The 25039-nt window shown below is 48.2% G+C and overlaps 1 protein-coding gene across 1 annotated transcript in view; it reads left to right on the top strand.

Moving 5' to 3' along the window:
• The window catches only part of npr1a (natriuretic peptide receptor 1a), a 52285-nt gene that overhangs the window by 12361 nt on the left and 14885 nt on the right, over positions 1–25039 (top strand). Inside the window, exons 5-14 of the mRNA XM_034545631.1 lie at positions 3302–3467; positions 6033–6127; positions 6256–6391; positions 12310–12394; positions 14147–14252; positions 20530–20604; positions 20715–20792; positions 21388–21492; positions 24380–24448; positions 24858–25017. Coding sequence (XP_034401522.1) covers positions 3302–3467; positions 6033–6127; positions 6256–6391; positions 12310–12394; positions 14147–14252; positions 20530–20604; positions 20715–20792; positions 21388–21492; positions 24380–24448; positions 24858–25017 — 1075 coding nt within the window. The remainder of the gene's footprint in view (positions 1–3301; positions 3468–6032; positions 6128–6255; positions 6392–12309; positions 12395–14146; positions 14253–20529; positions 20605–20714; positions 20793–21387; positions 21493–24379; positions 24449–24857; positions 25018–25039) is intronic.

The raw sequence follows: 25039 nt of genomic DNA, 5'->3' as shown, positions 1-25039 counted from the left end.
CTCATGTGTGTCCTGGTGTTCTCATGTGTGTCCTGGTGTCCTCATGTTATCACGTGTGTCCTGATGTTCTCATGTGTGTCCTGGTGTTCTCATGTGTGTCCTGATGTTCTCATGTTCTCATGTGTGTCCTGATGTTCTCATGTTATCATGTGTGTCCTGATGTTCTCATGTTATCATGTGTGTCCTGGTGTTCTCATGTTATCACGTGTGTCCTAATGTTCTCATGTTATCACGTGTGTCCTAATGTTCTCATGTTCTCATGTGTGTCCTGATGTTCTCATGTTCTCATGTGTGTCCTGATGTTCTCATGTTCTCATGTGTGTCCTGATGTCCTCATGTTATCATGTGTGTTCTCATGTTATCACGTGTGTCCTGATGTTCTCATGTTCTCATGTGTGTCCTGATGTTATCATGTTCTCATGTGTGTCCTGGTGTTCTCATGTGTGTCCTGATGTTCTCATGTGTGTCCTGGTGGCCTCATGTTCTCATGTGTGTCCTGATGTTCTCATGTTCTCATGTGTGTCCTCATGTTATCACGTGTGTCCTGATGTTCTCATGTTATCATGTGTATCCTGGTGTTTTCATGTTATCACGTGTGTCCTAATGTTCTCATGTTATCACGTGTGTCCTGATGTTCTCATGTTCTCATGTGTGTCCTGATGTTCTCATGTTCTCATGTGTGTCCTGGTGTCCTCATGTTATCATGTGTGTTCTCATGTTCTCATGTGTGTCCTGGTGTCCTCATGTTATCACGTGTGTCCTGATGTTCTCATGTTCTCATGTGTGTCCTGATGTTCTTATGTGTGTCCTGATGTTCTCATGTTATCATGTGTGTCCTGATGTTCTCATGTTATCATGTGTGTCCTAATGTTCTCATGTTATCACGTGTGTCCTAATGTTCTCATGTTATCACGTGTGTCCTAATGTTCTCATGTTATCACGTGTGTCCTAATGTTCTCATGTTCTCATGTGTGTCCTGATGTTCTCATGTTCTCATGTGTGTCCTCATGTTATCACGTGTGTCCTGATGTTCTCATGTTCTCATGTGTGTCCTGATGTTCTCATGTTCTCACGTGTGTCCTAATGTTCTCATGTTCTCATTTGTGTCCTGATGTTCTCATGTTCTCATGTGTATCCTGGTGTTTTCATGTTATCACGTGTGTCCTAATGTTCTCATGTGTGTCCTGATGTTCTCATGTTCTCATGTGTGTCCTGGTGTCCTCATGTTATCATGTGTGTCCTGATGTTCTCATGTTCTCATGTGTGTCCTGGTGTCCTCATGTTATCATGTGTGTTCTCATGTTCTCATGTGTGTCCTGGTGTCCTCATGTTATCATGTGTGTTCTCATGTTCTCATGTGTGTCCTTATGTTCTCATGTTCTCATGCGTGTCCTGGTGGCCTCATGTTATCATGTGTGTTCTCATGTGTGTCCTGATGTTCTCATGTGTGTCCTGATGTTCTCATGTGTGTCCTGGTGGCCTCATGTTATCATGTGTGTTCTCATGTTCTCATGTGTGTCCTGGTGTCCTCATGTTATCACGTGTGTCCTGATGTTCTCATGTTCTCATGTGTCCTGATGTTCTCATGTGTGTCCTGGTGTTCTCATGTTCTCATGTGTGTCCTGGTGTTCTCATGTTTTCTGTGAGCTCCATGTCTACTCCCGTATCTGTCCATGCTGGATCTGTCCCCGTTGATTTATAAAGCTAAATACGGCTTCCAAACCTTCCTGGTGTACCGGTCTCTACAGAAGGTTCCAAACCTTCCTGGTGTACCGGTCTCTACAGAAGCTTCCAGACCTTCCTGGTGTACCGGTCTCTACAGAAGGTTCCAAACCTTCCTGGTGTACCGGTCTCTACAGAAGCTTCCAGACCTTCCTGGTGTACCGGTCTCTACAGAAGGTTCAAAACCTTCCTGGTGTACCGGTCTCTACAGAAGCTTCTAAACCTTCCTGGTGTACCGGTCTCTAGCTTCTAAACCTTCCTGGTGTACCGGTCTCTACAGAAGCTTCCAAACCTTCCTGGTGTACCGGTCTCTACAGAAGCTTCTAAACCTTCCTGGTGTACCGGTCTCTACAGAAGGTTCCAAACCTTCCTGGTGTACCGGTCTCTACAGAAGCTTCTAAACCTTCCTGGTGTACTGGTCTCTACAGAAGCTTCTAAACCTTCCTGGTGTACCAGTCTCTACAGAAGCTTCCAAACCTTCCTGGTGTACCGGTCTCTACAGAAGCTTCTAAACCTTCCTGGTGTACCGGTCTCTACAGAAGGTTCAAAACCTTCCTGGTGTACCGGTCTCTAGCTTCTAAACCTTCCTGGTGTACCGGTCTCTCCAGAAGCTTCCAAACCTTCCTGGTGTACCGGTCTCTACAGAAGCTTCTAAACCTTCCTGGTGTACCAGTCTCTACAGAAGCTTCTAAACCTTCCTGGTGTACCGGTCTCTAGCTTCTAAACCTTCCTGGTGTACCGGTCTCTACAGAAGCTTCTAAACCTTCCTGGTGTACCGGTCTCTAGCTTCCAAACCTTCCTGGTGTACCGGTCTCTCCAGAAGCTTCCAAACCTTCCTGGTGTACCGGTCTTTCCAGAAGCTTCTAAACCTTCCTGGTGTACCGGTCTCTACAGAAGCTTCCAAACCTTCCTGGTGTACCGGTCTCTCCAGAAGCTTCCAAACCTTCCTGGTGTACCGGTCTCTCCAGAAGCTTCCAAACCTTCCTGGGGTACCGGTCTCTACAGAAGCTTCCTGGTTCCCTTCCAGACAGTCTGTTGTCTTCTTGTGAGGTGGATCTGGGTCCAGCTGTTTCTCCCCCAAAGTTCTTCTCTCAACGGGTCTTGGAGGAGAGATTTTAGCGGGTCGGGTCTTGGAAGTTTGTCCCAAAAGCTGAATCTATTTTAGGACGCTGATTGGCTCAATTGTATGTCACTCATTTATATCTTTAATCAGTAATTGGCTAAACTGTTTCTTAGACCCGCCTCTTCAGGGCCAAATCGATTCGGCCGAAGCACAGCTGAGACATGCAGACAGGTGGAGAGGATGTGCAGGAAAAGCATATATTTTCCTGAGATATTACTGAGTATATTCCATATCTCCAAAACACAAATATTGACAATTTGTATAATTTATAAATATTATTAATATTATAATTTTTTTGGCTCAAGGTGGGTGGCCCTCTATTGGCCAGCCGCCACTGTGTGTAATATATATATATATATATGTATATGTATGTATACAGTATATATATATGTATGTATATGTGTGTGTGTGTATATGTATATAATGTGTACACAACCTGATATCTCTCTCTGTCAGTATAACCTAATCGCTGCAGGTTTCCATGATGGAGTCATGATGTACTCTCAGGCTCTGAACGAGACACTGAGTGAGCAGAGACCAGGACCAGGACTAGGTCCAGGAGAGGTCCGGAGGCCCAAAGGAGACTTGGTGACCAGGAGGATGTGGAACAGAACCTTCTCAGGTGAGGACAGATGTTTCCTGGTCCTTCTCTTTTCTCAGGAGCCTGAAATATATATTTCCTGATGTTCCTGATATATATATATATATATATATATATATATATATATATATATATATGGGGGGGGTCTGTAGTGGACTCTGGGGGTCTGTAAGGCAAGCCAAGTTTATTTGTAACGCACATTTCAACAACAAGGCAATTCAAAGTGCTTCACATAAAACCATAAAAGCATCATTACATAATGCAAAAGAAAACAAGATTCAAACACAATTAAGAACATTCATGAAAACATTAAAAACAGTAAAAAAGCAAGAAAAAGAAGTTACAGTTAGAGAAATAAAATGCAGCAATGAGATACAGACATTGATTAATATCCTTGACTCTGTTCAATTAAAGGCAACAGCAAACAGAGAAGTCTTCAATCTGGATTTAAAGGAGCTGAGGGTTTCAGGGACCTTGAGAAGACCTGAACACTGCTTCTCCATGTTTAGTTCTGACTCTTGGACCAGGATGTAGACCAGTCCCAGACCACCTGAGGGGTCGGGATGGTTCATAAGGTAGCAGCAGATCAGACATGTATTTAGGCCCTAAACCATTCAGTGCTTTATAAACCAGTTCTTTGTTGGACAGGAAGCCAGTGCAAAGACCTCAGAACTGGACTGATGTCAGAGAAGAAGGACTGCCTTGCATTTCTAAGTTCCACATCATAATTGGAACTATCTCTTTATAGATACCACAGTGAACCTGGAGGTCTATTTTCTGACTTTCTCTTTTCTCTATTCCTCTAAGGGGATCTTTTCTTACCCGAGACCACCTTCACTTTAGTGAGTGCAAAGGCACCAATACCAGTTTTACTTTAGAACTGAAGAACTGAGATTCAAGTGAGGGCTGGTGTGGAGGAGAACCTCTGAATAAATAGTTCACTGGTGTTTCCAGTGATGTAACGCGTTGTCACAACCTCGATTTGGACCTTTGTGTGCAGGAGACTCAACGGAAACACAATGGAAATGATAACTGTTTCCACGGAGTAAAGCCACGGAGATAAGCCACACCCCCCCCCAAGGAGCAAATGACGCGAATTAACCACAAATAGTCGGGCCGGTAAACTCACGCGAGTAAAGCGTTGAGAATATTCGTAACGCTTTTGGTGTGAATGCAGCATCAGGCCCAGTCGGTAGCTTTTCCTCTCATTTCTTACCCTGCTTTGAGAAGATAGCTGCTTATCCAGGTCATCAGATTTAGCGTCGACAATGGAGTCAATCTGCTTTCAAGTTGTAGGCTTGGTTGTCGTGGAGGTGTTTTGCTGGTTCTACTTTTCCCAGTAGTGCAGGCCAGCGAGCCGCATCACACATCTCAGGGTGCTGGGCTCTGCCTGTTAGTCGTCAGAGAGTTCCAGGGAGGACTACCATTCAAGGATTCATTAACAGCTTCACAGCCCTCCTGTTTCTTGGTAGGCCTGGTGGTGCTAGTTAGCCTGGTTGTGCTAGTTAGCCGTGTCTTAGTTTGCGCTTGTCCAAGATTTTGAGTCCATGGTAAAGTGGTATTGTTCTCACACAGTCCATTCACCTCAACGTTCACTTCTAGTTGTGGATTTCTGTTTCCAAGACTGCATCTTCTGCAGGAGTTTGTGGTAGTCGTCCGTGGAGAGGGGTGGCATCGTGCTGCTACTTAGCTTTAGCATAGCTGCTAAAAGCCCTTTTAGCAAAGTATCTTTAAACCAGCAGAAATATGGCAATAGCCTGTTAAATCTACAAAGAAATAGAGTCCCAGTGATGTTCAAGTGTCCAGAAGCTCACAGAAGAAAATAAGAAAATCAGCAGGTATTAGCAGAATAAATGCAAACATAGGCTGTAAGAAAGCAGGAAGTAGTCCTGTAGTGGGCTGTAGATGACTGTGGAGGGCTGTAGTGGACTGTGCTGTAGTAGATTGTGGGGACTGTAGTGGACTGTGGGGGGCTGTAGTGGACTGTGCTGTAGTAGATTGTGGGGGCTGTAGTGGACTGTGGGGGACTGTAGTTGTGGCAGCGGGGTGTGGTTAGGCTCAGCTGCAGAGTGGGTGGAGCGGGGGTGTGGTTCAGGGAACAGTGTCATGATGTGTAAATGAGCCTCAGCTGGGATCAATTGTGTTCTGTGTTCCATATAAGAACAGGAGTAGCTGGAGAGGGGGGAGAGCGGGTAGCGGAGGCCCGGATCGGTCGCTACCAGAAGCGTGACAAATAAATAAAAACTGTTACTGCCCTCACAATTGTGTGTGTTGCCCTCTTTGGTGCCTGCCCGAGACTCAAACCTGTTACAGTAGTGGACTGGTTGGTGGTTTGAATCCCAGACATCAGGTCTTCATGTTCCCTTGCACGCACACGAACAAAGACATACAGACATGCATGTACAAGTATATTCATAATGTGAGTGATGAACAATAACATCCCATAATAACCTGTCTCTGTAGGAGTGATGAACACATGAACACATAACATCCCATAATAACCTGTCTCTGTAGGAGTGATGAACATCCCATAATAACCTGTCTCTGTAGGAGTGATGAACATCCCATAATAACCTGTCTCTGTAGGAGTGATGGGTCCGGTGGAGATGGATGAATTCGGGGACAGGCAGGTGTCCTTTGCAGTGTGGGACACAGTCGACATCGAGTCCGGAGAGTTCCAGGTAAGAACTGACCCAGGACCACACACCTGAGAGGCTCGTGTGCCATCGTGACTTGTTACTGTGTGTGTGTGTGTGTGTGTGTGTGTGTGTGTGCGTGTGTGTGTGCGTGTTCTTGTCCATGCGCGCAGGTCGTGTGTGTGTACAACAGCAGCATGAAACAGCTGATCATGCAGGGTGGGCGGAGCTTCCAGTGGCCAGGTGGCTCTCCACCTCCAGATGTTCCAGAGTGCGGCTTCAAGAACGACAAACCAGCCTGCCTCGCACGTACGCACACACACACACACACACACACACATATAAACATATATACACACACACATATAAACATACAGTATATATACACACACACACACACACATATATAAACATATATACACACACAAATATATAAACATATTTACACACACACACACACATAAACATACTATATATACACACACACACACATATGAACATATATATACACACACAATAAGTATAACTATATATACATATAAACATATAAAGAGTGATATTTTACACCATGTGGTCCAATCCTTTATATTAATGTGTAAAACCACACAATTAACTAAACAACAACAACACAATGTACAAGATCAAAATACACAAGGGTAAACAATGTACAAGATCAAAATACACAAGGGTAAACAATGTACAAGATCAAAATACACAAGGGTAAACAATGTACAAGATCAAAATACACAAGGGTAAACAATGTACAAGATCAAAATACACAAGGGTAAACAATGTACAAGATCAAAATACACAAGGGTAAACAATGTACAAGATCAAAATACAATACACAAGCTCTGGGGAAGAAGCTGTTCCTCAGTCTGTGTGTGTGTGTGGGGGGGGGGGTGATGGAGGCTACAGCTCTGGGGAAGAAGCTGTTCCTCAGTCTGTGTGTGTGTGTGTGTGGGGGGGGGTGATGGAGGCTACAGCTCTGGGGAAGAAGCTGTTCCTCAGTCTGTGTGTGTGTGGGGGGGGGGGGGTGATGGAGGCTACAGCTCTGGGGAAGAAGCTGTTCCTCAGTCTGTGTGTGTGTGTGGGGGGGGGGGGGTGATGGAGGCTACAGCTCTGGGGAAGAAGCTGTTCCTCAGTCTGTGTGTGTGTGGGGGGGGGGGGGGGTGATGGAGGCTACAGCTCTGGGGAAGAAGCTGTTCCTCAGTCTGTGTGTGTGTGTGTGGGGGGGGGTGATGGAGGCTACAGCTCTGGGGAAGAAGCTGTTCCTCAGTCTGTGTGTGTGTGTGTGGGGGGGGGGGTGATGGAGGCTACAGCTCTGGGGAAGAAGCTGTTCCTCAGTCTGTGTGTGTGTGTGTGTGGGGGGGGGGTGATGGAGGCTACAGCTCTGGGGAAGAAGCTGTTCCTCAGTCTGTGTGTGTGTGTGGGGGGGGGGGTGATGGAGGCTACAGCTCTGGGGAAGAAGCTGTTCCTCAGTCTGTGTGTGTGTGTGGGGGGGGGGTGATGGAGGCTACAGCTCTGGGGAAGAAGCTGTTCCTCAGTCTGTGTGTGTGTTGGGGGGGGGTGATGGAGGCTACAGCTCTGGGGAAGAAGCTGTTCCTCAGTCTGTGTGTGTGTGTGGGGGGGGGGGGTGATGGAGGCTACAGCTCTGGGGAAGAAGCTGTTCCTCAGTCTGTGTGTGTGTGTGGGGGGGGGGGTGATGGAGGCTACAGCTCTGGGGAAGAAGCTGTTCCTCAGTCTGTGTGTGTGTGTGGGGGGGGGGGGGTGATGGAGGCTACAGCTCTGGGGAAGAAGCTGTTCCTCAGTCTGTGTGTGTGTGTGGGGGGGGGGGGGGGTGATGGAGGCTACAGCTCTGGGGAAGAAGCTGTTCCTCAGTCTGTTGGTCCACCTGCCATCTCCACGATGGCAAGGGGACCAACAGACTGTGACCTGGGGGTCGGAGCCTGACCTGGGGGGTCGGGTCCTCGCTGATGTTGCTAGGCTTCTTGTAGACCGTGTCCAGGGTTGGGAGTTCGAACGCTATGATCCTCTGTGCCGTCTTGACTACCCGGGCCAGGTCTCTCGCTGGTGTCCCACGCGGTGGATTGTCTCTACGGAGCTCCTGTAGAAGTTGACCAGGAGCAGAGAGGTGACTTTGGCTTTCTTGAGGTTCCTCAAGAAGAAGAGCCTCTGTTGTGGTTTCTTCACCAGGTGGAGGTGTTCATGGCCCATTTGAGATCCTTGATTTCACTTTATTACACTCTCTACCTCCTCACTGTTTATGTGGAGAGGGGGAAGTGTGGTCTTCCTGGTTCTCCTGAAATCCACCATGATCTCTTTGGTTTTTGTAGTGTTGAGGACCCGGTTATTGTCAGTGATATCAGACCCACTATGTGGTGTTGGAGGAGTGGATGGGTGTGTAGTCGTGGGTGGAGGAGTGGATGGGTGTGTAGTCGTGGATGGAGGAGTGGATGGGTGTGTAGGCGTGGATGAAAGATTGGATGGGTGTGTAGGCGTGGATGGAGGAGTGGATGGGTGTGTAGGCGTGGGTGGAGGAGTGGATGGGTGTGTAGGCGTGGGTGAAAGATTGGATGGGTGTGTAGGCGTGGATGGAGGAGTGGATGGGTGTGTAGGCGTGGATGGAGGAGTGGATGGGTGTGTAGGCGTGGGTGAAAGATTGGATGGGTGTGTAGGCGTGGATGGAGGAGTGGATGGGTGTGTAGTCGTGGGTGGAGGAGTGGATGGGTGTGTAGTCGTGGGTGGAGGAGTGGATGGGTGTGTAGGCGTGGATGGAGGAGTGGATGGGTGTGTAGGCGTGGATGGAGGAGTGGATGGGTGTGTAGGCGTGGATGGAGGAGTGGATGGGTGTGTAGGCGTGGGTGAAAGATTGGATGGGTGTGTAGGCGTGGATGGAGGAGTGGATGGGTGTGTAGGCGTGGGTGGAGGAGTGGATGGGTGTGTAGGCGTGGGTGGAGGAGTGGATGGGTGTGTAGTCGTGGGTGGAGGAGTGGATGGGTGTGTAGTCGTGGGTGGAGGAGTGGATGGGTGTGTAGGCGTGGGTGGAGGAGTGGATGGGTGTGTAGTCGTGGGTGGAGGAGTGGATGGGTGTGTAGGCGTGGGTGGAGGAGTGGATGGGTGTGTAGGCGTGGGTGGAGGAGTGGATGGGTGTGTAGGCGTGGGTGGAGGAGTGGATGGGTGTGTAGGCGTGGGTGGAGGAGTGGATGGGTGTGTAGGCGTGGGTGGAGGAGTGGATGGGTGTGTAGGCGTGGGTGGAGGAGTGGATGGGTGTGTAGGCGTGGGTGGAGGAGTGGATGGGTGCGCCTGTGTTCAGGGTGGAGGTCTGTTTGTAAGGAGGTCCATAATCCATGAGCAGAGTGTGGTGGATAATCCCAGTTTATGGAGTTATTTAACCAGTTTATGGAGTTATTTAACCAGTTTATGGGGTTATTTAACCAGTTTATGGAGTTATTTAACCAGTTTATGGAGTTATTTAACCAGTTTATGGAGTTATTTAACCAGTTTATGGAGTTATTTAACCAGTTTATGGGGTTATTTAACCAGTTTATGGGGTTATTTAACCAGTTTATGGAGTTATTTAACCAGTTTATGGAGTTATTTAACCAGTTTATGGAGTTATTTAACCAGTTTATGGAGTTATTTAACCAGTTTATGGAGTTATTTAACCAGTTTATGGGGTTATTTAACCAGTTTATGGGGTTATTTAACCAGTTTATGGAGTTATTTAACCAGTTTATCAAGTTATTTAACCAGTTTATGGAGTTATTTAACCAGTTTATGGGGTTATTTAACCAGTTTATGGAGTTATTTAACCAGTTTATGGGGTTATTTAACCAGTTTATGGAGTTATTTAACCAGTTTATGGAGTTATTTAACCAGTTTATGGAGTTATTTAACCAGTTTATCAAGTTATTTAACCAGTTTATGGAGTTATTTAACCAGTTTATGGAGTTATTTAACCAGTTTATGGAGTTATTTAACCAGTTTATGGGGTTATTTAACCAGTTTATGGAGTTATTTAACCAGTTTATGGAGTTTTTTAACCAGTTTATGGAGTTATTTAACCAGTTTATGGAGTTATTTAACCGGTTTATGGAGTTATTTAACCAGTTTATGGAGTTATTTAACCAGTTTATGGAGTTATTTAACCAGTTTATGAAGTTATTTAACCAGTTTATGGAGTTATTTAACCAGTTTATGGAGTTATTTAACCAGTTTATGGAGTTATTTAACCAGTTTATGGGGTTATTTAACCAGTTTATGGAGTTATTTAACCAGTTTATGGAGTTATTTAACCAGTTTATGGAGTTATTTAACCAGTTTATGGGGTTATTTAACCAGTTTATGGGGTTATTTAACCAGTTTATGGAGTTATTTAACCAGTTTATGGAGTTATTTAACCAGTTTATGGAGTTATTTAACCAGTTTATGGAGTTATTTAACCAGTTTATGGAGTTATTTAACCAGTTTATGGGGTTATTTAACCAGTTTATGGGGTTATTTAACCAGTTTATGGAGTTATTTAACCAGTTTATCAAGTTATTTAACCAGTTTATGGAGTTATTTAACCAGTTTATGGGGTTATTTAACCAGTTTATGGAGTTATTTAACCAGTTTATGGGGTTATTTAACCAGTTTATGGAGTTATTTAACCAGTTTATGGAGTTATTTAACCAGTTTATCAAGTTATTTAACCAGTTTATGGAGTTATTTAACCAGTTTATCAAGTTATTTAACCAGTTTATCAAGTTATTTAACCAGTTTATGGAGTTATTTAACCAGTTTATCAAGTTATTTAACCAGTTTATGGAGTTATTTAACCAGTTTATGGAGTTATTTAACCAGTTTATGAAGTTATTTAACCAGTTTATGGAGTTATTTAACCAGTTTATCAAGGTATTTAACCAGTTTATCAAGTTATTTAACCAGTTTATGGAGTTATTTAACCAGTTTATGGAGTTATTTAACCAGTTTATGGAGTTATTTAACCAGTTTATGGGGTTATTTAACCAGTTTATGGAGTTATTTAACCAGTTTATGGAGTTTTTTAACCAGTTTATGGAGTTATTTAACCAGTTTATGGAGTTATTTAACCGGTTTATGGAGTTATTTAACCAGTTTATGGAGTTATTTAACCAGTTTATGGAGTTATTTAACCAGTTTATGAAGTTATTTAACCAGTTTATGGAGTTATTTAACCAGTTTATCAAGGTATTTAACCAGTTTATCAAGTTATTTAACCAGTTTATGGAGTTATTTAACCAGTTTATGGAGTTATTTAACCAGTTTATGGAGTTATTTTACCAGTTTATGGAGTTATTTAACCAGTTTATGGAGTTATTTAACCAGTTTATCGAGTTATTTAACCAGTTTATGGAGTTATTTAACCAGTTTATGGAGTTATTTAACCAGTTTATCAAGTTATTTAACCAGTTTATGGAGTTATTTAACCAGTTTATGGAGTTATTTAACCAGTTTATGGAGTTATTTAACCAGTTTATGGGGTTATTTAACCAGTTTATGAAGTTATTTAACCAGTTTATGGGGTTATTTAACCAGTTTATGGAGTTATTTAACCAGTTTATGGGGTTATTTAACCAGTTTATGGAGTTATTTAACCAGTTTATGGAGTTATTTAACCAGTTTATGGGGTTATTTAACCAGTTTATGGAGTTATTTAACCAGTTTATGGAGTTATTTAACCAGTTTATGGAGTTATTTAACCAGTTTATGGAGTTATTTAACCAGTTTATGGAGTTATTTAACCAGTTTATGGGGTTATTTAACCAGTTTATGGAGTTATTTAACCAGTTTATGGGGTTATTTAACCAGTTTATGGAGTTATTTAACCAGTTTATGGGGTTATTTAACCAGTTTATGGGGACTAGTGTGTTGAAAGCAGAGCTGAAAACAACAAATAGCATCCTGGCAAAAAAAGACCAGAGATGAAAGCTCTGGCTCCTGGCCCGGCGAGGAGACGTTAGTGGACGATGACAGGCCTTTGTCTGTTAATGGAGTCCATTAAACAATCAGATTAAAAACATATTGTCCATTTAGTTGTTTTACAAGATATAGCTGTTTAATTGTTTAATATCAGGAGACCTGGACAGGTGCATTGTGGAAATATTACTTAACACAAAAGTATTTGGGATTTGTTTATTACTGCATTGTTTTCAGGGGTCACACTAAATAAATGACCCTCATGAACTCTTTCTGTCCTCCAGGGACGGTCACGATGCATCAGATGGTTGCCATAGTGATCTGCTTCATCTTTGTCATCGTCGTTATCGTGATGTTCTTCATCTACAGGTGAGACACTGGCTTAATCTGTCCTCCCCGTTTCACTAGAACGTCCTCACTTCACTAGAACGTCCTCACTTCACTAGAACGTCCTCACTTCACTAGAACGTCCTCACTTCACTAGAACGTCCTCACCACTTTACCAGAATGTCCCTGTCCACCTTCCAGTTTTCCACCTTCCAGTTTTCCACCTTCTTCCTCTCCACCTTCTTCCTCTCCACCTTCTACCTCTCCACCTTCTAGTTCTCCACCTTCTACCTCTCTACCTTCTAGTTTTCCACCCTTCTTCCTCTCCACCTTCTACCTCTCCACCTTCTAGTTCTCCACCTTCTACCTCTCTACCTTCTAGTTTTCCACGTTCTAGTTTTCCACCTTCTACCTCTCCACCTTCTTCCTCTCCACCTTCTACCTCTCTACCTTCTAGTTCTCCACCTTCTACCTCTCCACCTTCTACCTCTCTACCTTCTAGTTCTCCACCTTCTACCTCTCCACCTTCTACCTCTCTACCTTCTAGTTCTCCACCTTCTACCTCTCTACCTTCTAGTTTTCCACGTTCTAGTTTTCCACCTTCTACCTCTCCACCTTATGACTCTTCACCTTCTACCTCTTCACCTTCTAGTTTTCCACCCTTCTACCTCTCCACCTTCTGACTCTCCACCTTCTAGCTCTCCACCTTCTAGTTCTCCACCTTCTACCTCTCCATCTTCTGACTCTTAACCTTCTTCCTCTCCACCTTCTACCTCTCCACCTTCTACCTCTCCACCTTCTAGCTCTCCACCTTCTACCTCTCCACCTTCTAGCTCTCCGCCTTCTAGCTCTCCACCTTCTACCTCTCCACCTTCTAGTTGTCCACCTTCTACCTCTCCACCTTCTACCTCTCCACCTTCTTCCTCTCCACCTTCTAGCTCTCCACCTTCTAGCTCTCCACCTTCTATCTCTCCACCTTCTAGCTCTCCGCCTTCTAGCTCTCCACCTTCTACCTCTCCACCTTCTAGCTCTCCACCTTCTAGCTCTCCGCCTTCTAGCTCTCCACCTTCTACCTCTCCACCTTCTACCTCTCCACCTTCTAGCTCTCCACCTTCTACCTCTCCACCTTCTAGTTGTCCACCTTCTACCTCTCCACCTTCTACCTCTCCACCTTCTTCCTCTCCACCTTCTAGCTCTCCACCTTCTAGCTCTCCACCTTCTAGCTCTCCGCCTTCTAGCTCTCCACCTTCTACCTCTCCACCTTCTAGCTCTCCACCTTCTAGCTCTCCACCTTCTACCTCTCCACCTTCTAGCTCTCCGCCTTCTAGCTCTCCACCTTCTACCTCTCCACCTTCTACCTCTCCACCTTCTAGCTCTCCACCTTCTACCTCTCCACCTTCTAGTTGTCCACCTTCTTGCTCTCCACCTTCTAGTTCGAGTGGACGTCATTAGAAACAATCTGCTTCCTCTTTTGTGCACATGCGGTAACGTGTGGTGCTGCCTTCAAGCACGGTCTTAAAAGTGGGAGTTAAGTGTATGGTGTTGTGATCGGGGAGGGTTACATCCAGGCTGTGGGTCCAATCTTACAAAGGGAACCCGACCCAGGGCTTCTGGTTCCAGTGCTCCACCAAGAAGGTTTGCTGGGTCTGTTGGGATCTGGTTTCATGAAGCTTCATGTCCTTATGGTTTCCACTGGATCTGTCCATGATGCCATAGAACACACACACACACACACACACACACACACACACACACACACTCACACACACACACAGTATCCTGTCTGTTGAACAGGAAGTTGACGCTGGAGAGCGAGTTGGCGGCTCAACTGTGGAGAGTTTCATGGGACGACGTTGAGTTGAGCAACCTGGATAAGATGAGGAGAGTCTCCATGTCCCTGGTAACACACACACACACACACACGTCTTCATAATATCCCTTATTAATTATCATATCTTTCTTATGTATTCATTTAAAACATAGACTTTCTTATTTACATGTGCAGGTAAATATAAAAAACATTACAACTCTACAGAACCAGAAACTGGACGTACAGTTCTGTCTGAAAAGAGTGGATGAGTTTCTATTGAGAGAGAAGGGACGGTCTTCTGACACTTTTGAGTCCACGGTGCGTGAAACCGGTTCCCCAAGAGCCCGGTTCCCCAAAAGCCCGGAGAGGCCGAGCGGAGGGAAACATTGGTGCGTGGTACCAGGAACTCCACAGCCATATCTTGGACAACCCTCATCTGCAGGGAATGGGCGTCACCTGTATGGATCCTCTGGTGTAGCCAGAGAGAGGGAGAGGGAGATTTTTACAAAACCTTTATTTTACATAAAACAATACGAACAAACAGACACATTATATTCACATTAACTAAATAAAACAACAAATACAACCAAAAACAACAACTGAAGGCTTTAGCTTTAAAAGTTTTTGCTTGCTGGCGTTTCTGAGTGGTGGTCCTGAGTGGTGGTCCTGAGACCCCATTCAGTTTTAAGTCCCTGCGGAGTCAGGAGCTTGCTCTTCCTTCAATCTCCTGCAGCATCTCCATCTCGTCCTCGCTTCCTGGAGCAGGGAAGCCACCAACTACCTCCATCACTCTCCTCAGGGTCGCTCCTCTGGATCTCCGGCCCCGTGTGCTTCACCTACACCACCCTCCTCTAGTTCTTCATCAATTTCCTGCACTACCTTTTTCAGTCTGAGGTGTTCCTGAGGTGTAAAGCCTTCCCCGCCTTCAGCAGCCATGTGGCGCTGAATAGAGCTATAGAGCTATATCAGAAAAGTGTTCCTCTTTCGTCACTCCCTTCCGGGTCCTCTTATCATGGAGAAACCATTTTATTCTGCCCAGACTGTAGAATCACTTTCCTCAGAGGATCCATATTCAGAATCAGTGTACTCCTCCAAACTGGACTCAGACTCCTCGTCCCCTTTGCCCGAAGCTCCTTTCTTTGCCTGTGAGCTTTCCTCGTCCTCCCTGCTCTTCCTCTTCAGACGGTGAACCTGAAGCTTCTCCTCACCCTCCTCCATGCCAACCTCCCTGTCCGTCAACACGACACTTGCTTCCTGCCCACAACTTTCTCTCCCTCCAGCACCCACCAGACCGACCTGCTGAGCCCCACCCACCTCTCCCTGACCTCCCTGCCCCTCCTGAACCCCCTCTTCACTTTGCTGGGCCCCACCCAGGCCCTCCTGAACCCCCTCTTCACCCTGCTGGGCCCCACCCAGCCCCTCCTGAACCCCCTCTTCACCCTGCTGGGCCCCACCCAGCCCCTCCTGAAACCCCTCTTCACTCTGCTGGGCCCCACCCAGCCCCTCCTGAACCCCTTATTCACCCTGCTGGGCCCCACCCAGCCCCTCCTGAACCCCCTCTTCACCCTGCTGGGCCCCACCCAGCCCCTCCTGAACCCCCTCTTCACCCTGCTGGGCCCCACCCAGCCCCTCCTGAACCCCTTATTCACCCTGCTGGGCCTCACCCAGCCCCTCCTGAAACCCTTCTTCACCCTGCTGGGCCCCACCCAGCCCCTCCAGAACCCCCTCTTCACCCTGCTGGGCCCCACCCAGCCCCTCCTGAACCCCCTCTTCACCCTGCTGTGCTCTACCCGTCTCCCCCTGTCCTCCCAGCCCCTCCTGAACCCCCTCTTCACCCTGCTGGGCCCCACCCAGCCCCTACTGAACCTCCTCTTCACCCTGCTGGGCCCCACCCAGCCCCTCCTGAACCCCTTATTCACTCTGCTGGGCCCCACCCAGCCCCTCCTGAACCCCCTCTTCACCCTGCTGGGCCCCACCCAGCCCCTCCTGAACCTCCTCTTCACCCTGCTGGGCCCCACCCAGCCCCTCCTGAACCCCTTATTCACCCTGCTGGGCCCCACCCAGCCCCTCCTGAACCCCCTCTTCACCCTGCTGGGCCCCACCCAGCCCCTACTGAACCTCCTCTTCACCCTGCTGGGCCCCACCCAGCCCCTCCTGAACCCCCTCTTCACTCTGCTGGGCCCCACCCAGCCCCTCCTGAAACCCCTCTTCACTCTGCTGGGCCCCACCCAGCCCCTCCTGAACCCCCTCTTCACCCTGCTGGGCCCCACCCAGCCCCTCCTGAACCCCCTCTTCACTCTGCTGGGCCCCACCCAGCCCCTCCTGAACCCCCTCTTCACTCTGCTGGGCCCCACCCAGCCCCTCCTGAAACCCCTCTTCACTCTGCTGGGCCCCACCCAGCCCCTCCTGAACCCCCTCTTCACCCTGCTGGGCCCCACCCAGCCCCTCCTGAACCCCCTCTTCACTCTGCTGGGCCCCACCCAGCCCCTCCTGAACCCCCTCTTCACTCTGCTGGGCCCCACCCAGCCCCTCCTGAAACCCTTCTTCACCCTGCTGGGCCCCACCCAGCCCCTCCTGAACCCCCTCTTCACCCTGCTGGGCCCCACCCAGCCCCTCCTGAACCCCCTCTTCACTCTGCTGGGCCCCACCCAGCCCCTCCTGAAACCCTTCTTCACTCTGCTGGGCCCCACCCAGCCCCTCCTGAACCCCCTCTTCACCCTGCTGGGCCCCACCCAGCCCCTACTGAACCTCCTCTTCACCCTGCTGGGCCCCACCCAGCCCCTCCTGAACCCCCTCTTCACTCTGCTGGGCCCCACCCAGCCCCTCCTGAACCCCTTATTCACCCTGCTGGGCCCCACCCAGCCCCTCCTGAACCCCCTCTTCACCCTGCTGGGCCCCACCCAGCCCCTCCTGAACCCCCTCTTCACCCTGCTGGGCCCCACCCAGCCCCTCCTGAACCCCTTATTCACCCTGCTGGGCCCCACCCAGCCCCTCCTGAACCCCCTCTTCACCCTGCTGGGCCCCACCCAGCCCCTCCTGAACCTCCTCTTCACCCTGCTGGGCCCCACCCAGCCCCTCCTGAACCCCTTATTCACCCTGCTGGGCCCCACCCAGCCCCTCCTGAACCCCCTCTTCACTCTGCTGGGCCCCACCCAGCCCCTCCTGAACCCCCTCTTCACTCTGCTGGGCCCCACCCAGCCCCTACTGAAACCCTTCTTCACTCTGCTGGGCCCCACCCAGCCCCTCCTGAACCCCCTCTTCACTCTGCTGGGCCCCACCCAGCCCCTCCTGAAACCCTTCTTCACCCTGCTGGGCCCCACCCAGCCCCTCCTGAAACCCTTCTTCACCCTGCTGGGCCCCACCCAGCCCCTCCAGAACCCCCTCTTCACCCTGCTGGGCCCCACCCAGCCCCTCCTGAACCCCCTCTTCACCCTGCTGTGCTCTACCCGTCTCCCCCTGTCCTCCCTGCCCCTCCTGACGGTCCCCTGCGACCTCCTCAGGACCCTTCTGGTTCTGTCCCTCAGCAGCCGCTTCACTAGAAGCATCCCACTCAGCTGACCTCTTGCTTGGGCAGTCCCTGACCTGATGCCCCTCTCGTCTACACCTGAAACATTTCCCGTTTCCAGAGGTCACGTACAACACGTACTCAAAGTCCTGGTCTTGAACACAAGGTCGAGCTCCTTACTCCTGTTGTCCAGGACCATGAGGAGCTGCCTCCTGTGAGACACAACGTGTCTCAGCAGGAGAGACCTGCACCCCGAGGAGACCTTCCTCACCTGCGACACCACCCTCCCGTGTCTTCTTCTCTCTTGCAAAGTCAACGTAAGTCTGGTCGTATGACTTCCTATGACTTCGGAAATGCTGTCTGTAAGCCTCTGGCACCAACTCGTACACTCGCAGAACGGCATCTTTAACCTTCTCGTCCTCAAGGCTGTCTTCCACAGAAAGTGAAGAGCAAGCTTCCTGAGCTTTACCTACCAACTTAGATAGAAGAAGGATAGCCCACACATTTTCTGGCCAACGCAAAGCAGCAGCGATGCGCTCAAAAGCACCAAAATAAGATTCCACCTCAGACTCACGAAACACAGAGACCAACGAAATATGCTTGCTAACATCAAATGCAGCAGTATCACCCGATGTTACTGGTGTACTTGCAGAGGTGCGAACAGAACACGCATGCAGCTCCAATTCGCGCATCTTATACGCGATCTCCGCCAACTCTATCTCCCTCCGAAGCTGAAACTCCTGCTCCCGCTCTTCCTTCTCCAACGGAAGACGAGATAAGCGCACCTTTAGCCGAGCGTCAAACCTAGACTCCGGAGATGACTCTACAGAAAAGGGATCAAACTGGTGCAATGCAATGAGTGAAACTCCCAGGCTACTGCTCGGCCTTCTCTCACAGTGGAGGATCAGAGCCCCGCATTTAGTGAGCGCAGCTCTCTAGTGGGGCAATGTGGTACTACAAGCTCCTTAAGATATGATGGTGCATCACCAATCAAGGCTTTGTAGGTGAGGAGAAGAATTTTAAATGTGATTCTTGATTTTACAGGGAGCCAGTGCAGAGCAGCTAATACAGGAGTCATGTGATCTCTTTTCTTAGTTTTTGTGAGTACACGAGCTGCAGCATTCTGGATCAACTGGAGGGACTTAAGAGACTTATTAGAGCAGCCTGATAATAAGGAGTTGCAGTAATCTAGTCTGGAAGTAACAAACGCGTGAACCAGATGTGCCTGATTTTTGAAATGTTACGTAGATGAAAAAATGCAATCCTTGAGATTTGCTTAACGTGGGAGTTAAAGGACAAGTCTGGGTCAAAGATAACTAGAGATTCTTTACATGGTGTTGGATGCCAGGGCAATGCCATCTACAGAAACCACATCACCAGATAATTGATCTCTGAGGTGTTCAGGGCCAGTAAAATAACGTCAGTTTTGTCTGAGTTTAACATCAGGAAGTTGCAGGTCATCCATGTTTTTATGTCTTTAAGACATTCTCGAATTTTAGCAAGCTGGTTGGTCTCCTCTGGTTTGATCCATAGATATAATTGAGTATCATCTGCATAGCAATGAAAGTTAATGCAGTGTTTCCTGATAATATTGCCCAAAGGAAGCATATATAAGGTAAATAAAATTGGTCCAAGCACAGAACCTTGTGGAACTCCGTGATTAATGTTGGTGGTTATTGAGGCTTCATCGTTTACAAATACAAACTGAGATCGATCTGATAAATAGGATTTAAACCAACTTAGTGCAGAGATGAGTCTTTTATCAGCACTAAGGTCTAACAAGACAAGTACGGAGATGAGTCCTTTATCAGATGCAATTAGGAGGTCATTAGTAATCTTCACCAGTGCTGTCTCTGTGGTGTTTTCTAAATCACCCCCGCTCATAGTTTCATTTCGCGGGCGGTCTCGGAACGTGAGGTCTTGGATGAGCTGCTTAGCTTGAACCGTAAAAAACCAGCAGGGTCCGATGAGCTGGACCCCTTCCTTTTAAAAACTGCAGCCCCCATCATTGCGGCTCCAATCACAGCTATTTTCAACCTGTCCTTAAACACGGCTGAAATACCTGTTGCCTGGAAATCAGCTGTAGTGCGTCCTCTTTTTAAGGGGGAGATCAGGCTGATCCAAATTACTATAGGCCCATTTCTATTCTGCCATGTCTGTCTAAGGTGTTGGAAAGGCTTGTGGGTAGTCAGTTAACCGACTACCTGGAAGCCTACAATATTCTGTCTAGTGCTCAATCGGGCTTCAGAACTGGCTATGGCTGTATAACAGCAACCCTCAAGGTCCTTAATGAAATCATTTCTGCCTTGGACTCAAAGATGTTTTGTGCTGCAATTTTTATAGATGTAGCCAAAGCCTTTGACTCAGTACATCACTCTGTTCTCATTGACAGGCTCAGTCATACTGGAGTCACGGGGACCTCCTTGTCTTGGTTCTCTAACTACCTTACAGACAGAGTGCAATGTGTGAGAGCAGAGCAACTTCTCTCGCAGCCTCTCCCGGTCACCAAAGGTGTCCCTCAGGGATCAATTCTTGGCCCTATTCTTTTCTCCATCTATATCAATAATATAGCAAGTTCTGTAGTGGATTCATCCATCCATCTGTACGCAGATGACACAATCCTCTACTCTATTGGGCCCTCTTCAGACGTAGTCCCTCAAAAGCTTCAGCACAGTTTTAATAAAATCCAACAGGCTTTCTCTAGTCTGATCTATGATTAAATGTCTCTAAGACCAAAGTAATGTGGTTTGGTAAGAAGGGACGTGCACCCTTAATTACCCCTAGCATTTCTCCCCCTGATGGGGCTCCTCTAGACCAGGTTACTGAATATAAATATTTTTAATAGTTAATCTTCATTCTCAGAAAGGATCCAACTGCGGCTCTCTGATTACCATGGAGGGGAACTTCCTGATCTACACCAAAACTGGATATTACAAGGTCTAATAACACTGTACACCCCAGACACTATTTTCTCACAGCCACGTCCTGTCATGGAAACAACATGATGGTGTCAACGCTCATGAGCACATTGGTGATGTCTCCTGCAGGGAAACCTGGCAGCTATCAAGTATATCAACAAGAAACGTATCGAACTGACCAGGAAGGTCCTGTTTGAACTCAAACATGTAAGAACTCAATGTATACACGCACCAACTGACTGAGCTAGTAACCTACCAACTGACCTACCAACTGACCCACCAACTTACCATCAACTGACCTTCCAACTGACTTAGCTACTAACCTATCAACTGACCTACAAACTGACCCACCAACTGACTGAACTAGTAACCTACCAACTGACCCACCAACTGACTGAGCTAGTAACCTACCAACTGACCCACTTAGCTACTAACCCATCAACTGAACTACTAACTGACCCACCAACTGACTGAACTAGTAACCTACCAACTGACCCACCAACTGACTGAGCTAGTAACCTACCAACTGACCCACTTAGCTACTAACCCATCAACTGACCTACAAACTGACCCACCAACTGACTGAACTAGTAACCTACCAACTGACCCACCAACTGACTGAGCTAGTAACCTACCAACTGACCCACTTAGCTACTAACCCATCAACTGAACTACTAACTGACAAAAGGCTGACCAGCCTACGAGGATACCTAGGCAGTTAATTTTGGGCTTCAGCCCCTTGCATGTATAGGATTTGTAGACTCTGATAGGATGTGAACCTGCTCCCTGTGGACTCCTACAGATGCGAGATGTTCAGAATGAGCACCTGACACGCTTCATTGGAGCCTGCATTGATCCACCAAACATGTGCATCATCACAGAGTATTGTCCCAGAGGCAGCCTGCAGGTATAACACACCTAACACCTACCCGTCAACCAACCCGTCTACTACCACTTATTCAACCCGTGGGCTGTGGGCTTTGGGCTTTGGGCTTTGGGCTTTGGGCTTTAGGCTTTGGGCTTTGGGCTTTGGGCTGTGGGCTTTGGGCTTTAGGCTTTGGGCTTTGGGTTTTGGGCTTTAGGCTTTGGGCTTTGGGCTGTGGGCTTTGGGTTTTGGGCTTTAGGCTGTGAGCTTTAGGCTTTGGGCTTTAGGCTGTGGGCTTTAGGCTGTGAGCTTTAGGCTTTGGGCTTTAGGCTGTGGGCTTTAGGCTGTGAGCTTTAGGCTGTGGGCTTTAGGCTGTGGGCTTTGGGCTTTAGGCTGTGGGCTTTAGGCTGTGGGCTTTAGGCTGTGGGCTTTGGGCTTTAGGCTGTGGGCTTTAGGCTGTGGGCTTTAGGCTGTGGGCTTTGGGCTTTAGGCTGTGGGCTTTAGGCTGTGGGCTTTAGGCTGTGAGCTTTAGGCTGTGGGCTTTAGGCTGTGGGCTGTGGGCTTTAGGCTTTAGGCTGTGGGCTTTGGGCTGTGGGCTTTAGGCTGTGGGCTTTAGGCTGTGAGCTTTAGGCTGTGGGCTTTGGGCTGTGAGCTTTAGGCTGTGGGCTTTGGGCTGTGGGCTTTAGGCTGTGGGCTTTAGGCTGTGAGCTTTAGGCTGTGGGCTTTGGGCTGTGAGCTTTAGGCTTTGGGCTTTAGGCTTTGGGCTTTAGGCTGTGGGCTGTGGGCTTTGGGCTGTGAGCTTTAGGCTTTGGGCTTTAGGCTGTGGGCTGTGGGCTTTGGGCTGTGGGCTTTAGGCTTTGGGCTTTAGGCTTTGGGCTTTAGGCTGTGGGCTTTAGGCTGTGAGCTTTAGGCTTTGGGCTTTAGGCTGTGGGCTTTAGGCTTTGGGCTTTGGGCTTTGGGCTGTGAGCTTTAGGCTGTGGGCTTTAGGCTGTGGGCTTTAGGCTGTGGGCTTTAGGCTGTGGGCTTTAGGCTTTGGGCTTTAGGCTTTGGGCTTTAGGCTGTGGGCTTTAGGCTGTGAGCTTTAGGCTGTGGGCTTTAGGCTGTGGGCTTTAGGCTGTGGGCTTTGGGCTTTAGGCTGTGGGCTTTAGGCTGTGGGCTTTAGGCTGTGAGCTTTAGGCTGTGGGCTTTAGGCTGTGAGCTTTAGGCTGTGAGCTTTAGGCTGTGGGCTTTAGGCTTTAGGCTGTGGGCTTTGGGCTGTGAGCTTTAGGCTGTGGGCTTTAGGCTTTAGGCTTTAGGCTGTGGGCTTTAGGCTGTGGGCTTTGGGCTGTGGGCTTTGGGTTTTAGGCTGTGGGCTTTGGGCTTTAGGCTTTGGGCTTTAGGCTGTGGGCTTTAGGCTTTAGGCTTTAGGCTGTGGGCTTTAGGCTGTGGGCTTTAGGCTTTAGGCTGTGGGCTTTAGGCTGTGGGCTTTAGGCTGTGGGCTTTAGGCTTTAGGCTGTGGGCTTTAGGCTGTGGGCTTTAGGCTTTAGGCTGTAGGCTTTAGGCTGTGGGCTTTAGGCTGTGGGCTGTGGGCTGTGGGCTGTGGGCTTTAGGCTTTAGGCTGTGGGCTGTGGGCTTTAGGCTGTGGGCTGTGGGCTGTGGGCTGTGGGCTTTAGGCTTTAGGCTTTAGGCTGTGGGCTGTGGGCTGTGGGCTTTAGGCTTTAGGCTTTAGGCTTTAGGCTGTGGGCTGTGGGCTTTAGGCTGTGGGCTGTGGGCTGTGGGCTTTAGGCTTTGGGCTTTAGGCTTTAGGCTGTGGGCTGTGGGCTTTAGGCTTTGGGCTTTAGGCTTTAGGCTGTGGGCTTTAGGCTGTGGGCTTTAGGCTGTGGGCTTTAGGCTGTGGGCTTTAGGCTTTGGGCTTTAGGCTTTAGGCTGTGGGCTTTAGGCTGTGAGCTTTAGGCTGTGGGCTTTAGGCTGTGGGCTTTAGGCTGTGGGCTTTGGGCTTTAGGCTGTGGGCTTTAGGCTGTGAGCTTTAGGCTTTGGGCTTTAGGCTGTGGGCTTTAGGCTTTAGGCTGTGGGCTGTGGGCTTTAGGCTGTGGGCTTTAGGCTTTAGGCTGTGGGCTTTGGGCTGTGAGCTTTATGCTTTAGGCTTTAGGCTGTGGGCTGTGGGCTGTGGGCTTTAGGCTTTAGGCTTTAGGCTTTAGGCTGTGGGCTGTGGGCTTTAGGCTGTGGGCTGTGGGCTGTGGGCTTTAGGCTTTGGGCTTTAGGCTTTAGGCTGTGGGCTGTGGGCTTTAGGCTGTGGGCTTTAGGCTTTAGGCTGTGGGCTGTGGGCTTTAGGCTGTGGGCTTTGGGCTGTGAGCTTTAGGCTTTGGGCTTTAGGCTGTGGGCTGTGGGCTTTAGGCTGTGGGCTGTGGGCTGTGGGCTTTAGGCTTTAGGCTTTAGGCTGTGGGCTGTGGGCTGTGGGCTTTAGGCTTTGGGCTTTAGGCTTTAGGCTGTGGGCTTTAGGCTGTGGGCTTTAGGCTGTGGGCTTTAGGCTTTAGGCTGTGGGCTTTAGGCTGTGGGCTTTAGGCTGTGGGCTTTAGGCTGTGGGCTTTAGGCTTTAGGCTGTGGGCTTTAGGCTTTGGGCTTTAGGCTTTAGGCTGTGGGCTTTAGGCTTTGGGCTTTTTTCATCATGTTTCCCTCAGTATCACAGTGATCCAGTGTTAACTGTTAGTAGACATTATTTCATCTAATATTTCTGAATATACACAGATCACTTCTCATCGGCAGAAATCAGTCCTGTTGTTGTTCAGGAACAAGCAGCTGTGTGTCACTTTAATCACATTACAGACACACACACACACACACACTCTCTGTCATTTCAGTGTCATTATGATGCAGCTTCTTGTTGCATTGCAATCAAATTACAGCTTGTTGTGTGTGTGTGTGTGTGTGTGTGTGTGTGTGTGTTTTCCAGGACCTGATGGAGAGTGACATCACTCTGGACTGGATGTTCAGATACTCTCTCATCAATGACATCGTCAAGGTAACGGCCTTTGTCTGCAGCAGGGGGCAGGGCTACAATGAAGCCCCTCCTCTTCATCGTCTTCATCATCTCAATTCATAAAGACGTGTTTGTTTGTCTGTTTGTCTGCATCGAATGTTATTTAATACATCTATAATAAAGTTAGAACCATTGGAACCTTTAGAACCATTGGAACCATTAGAACCAGTGAACCCTTAGAACCAGTAGAACCCTTAGAACCAGTAGACCCATTGAAACCATTAGAACCAGTAGAATCATGACAGCAGAAGATAAGGAGCTCCTTCTCATCATTGACAAACGCAGCATTTATTAAACAGAACATGAGTATAAGCAGAAGTGTTTGAATTCATAATGTAATATGATATTTATTGTTTATTATTATTGTTTTTGTTGTTGTTGTTGTTGTCAGGGCATGTTGTTCCTCCACAACAGCGTCATCGTTTCCCACGGTAACCTGAAGTCCTCTAACTGTGTGGTGGACAGTCGCTTTGTCCTGAAGATCACAGATTATGGTCTGGAGAGTCTCCGGACCGCCAACTGTCCCGAGGACACGCACGCGTACTACACACGTACGACTATACACAAGAGTAC

The sequence above is a fragment of the Cyclopterus lumpus genome, chromosome 11 (genome assembly GCF_009769545.1).
Source record: "Cyclopterus lumpus isolate fCycLum1 chromosome 11, fCycLum1.pri, whole genome shotgun sequence".
NCBI classification, from domain to species: domain Eukaryota; kingdom Metazoa; phylum Chordata; class Actinopteri; order Perciformes; family Cyclopteridae; genus Cyclopterus; species Cyclopterus lumpus.
This window is presented reverse-complemented; position numbering and strand designations above follow the sequence as displayed.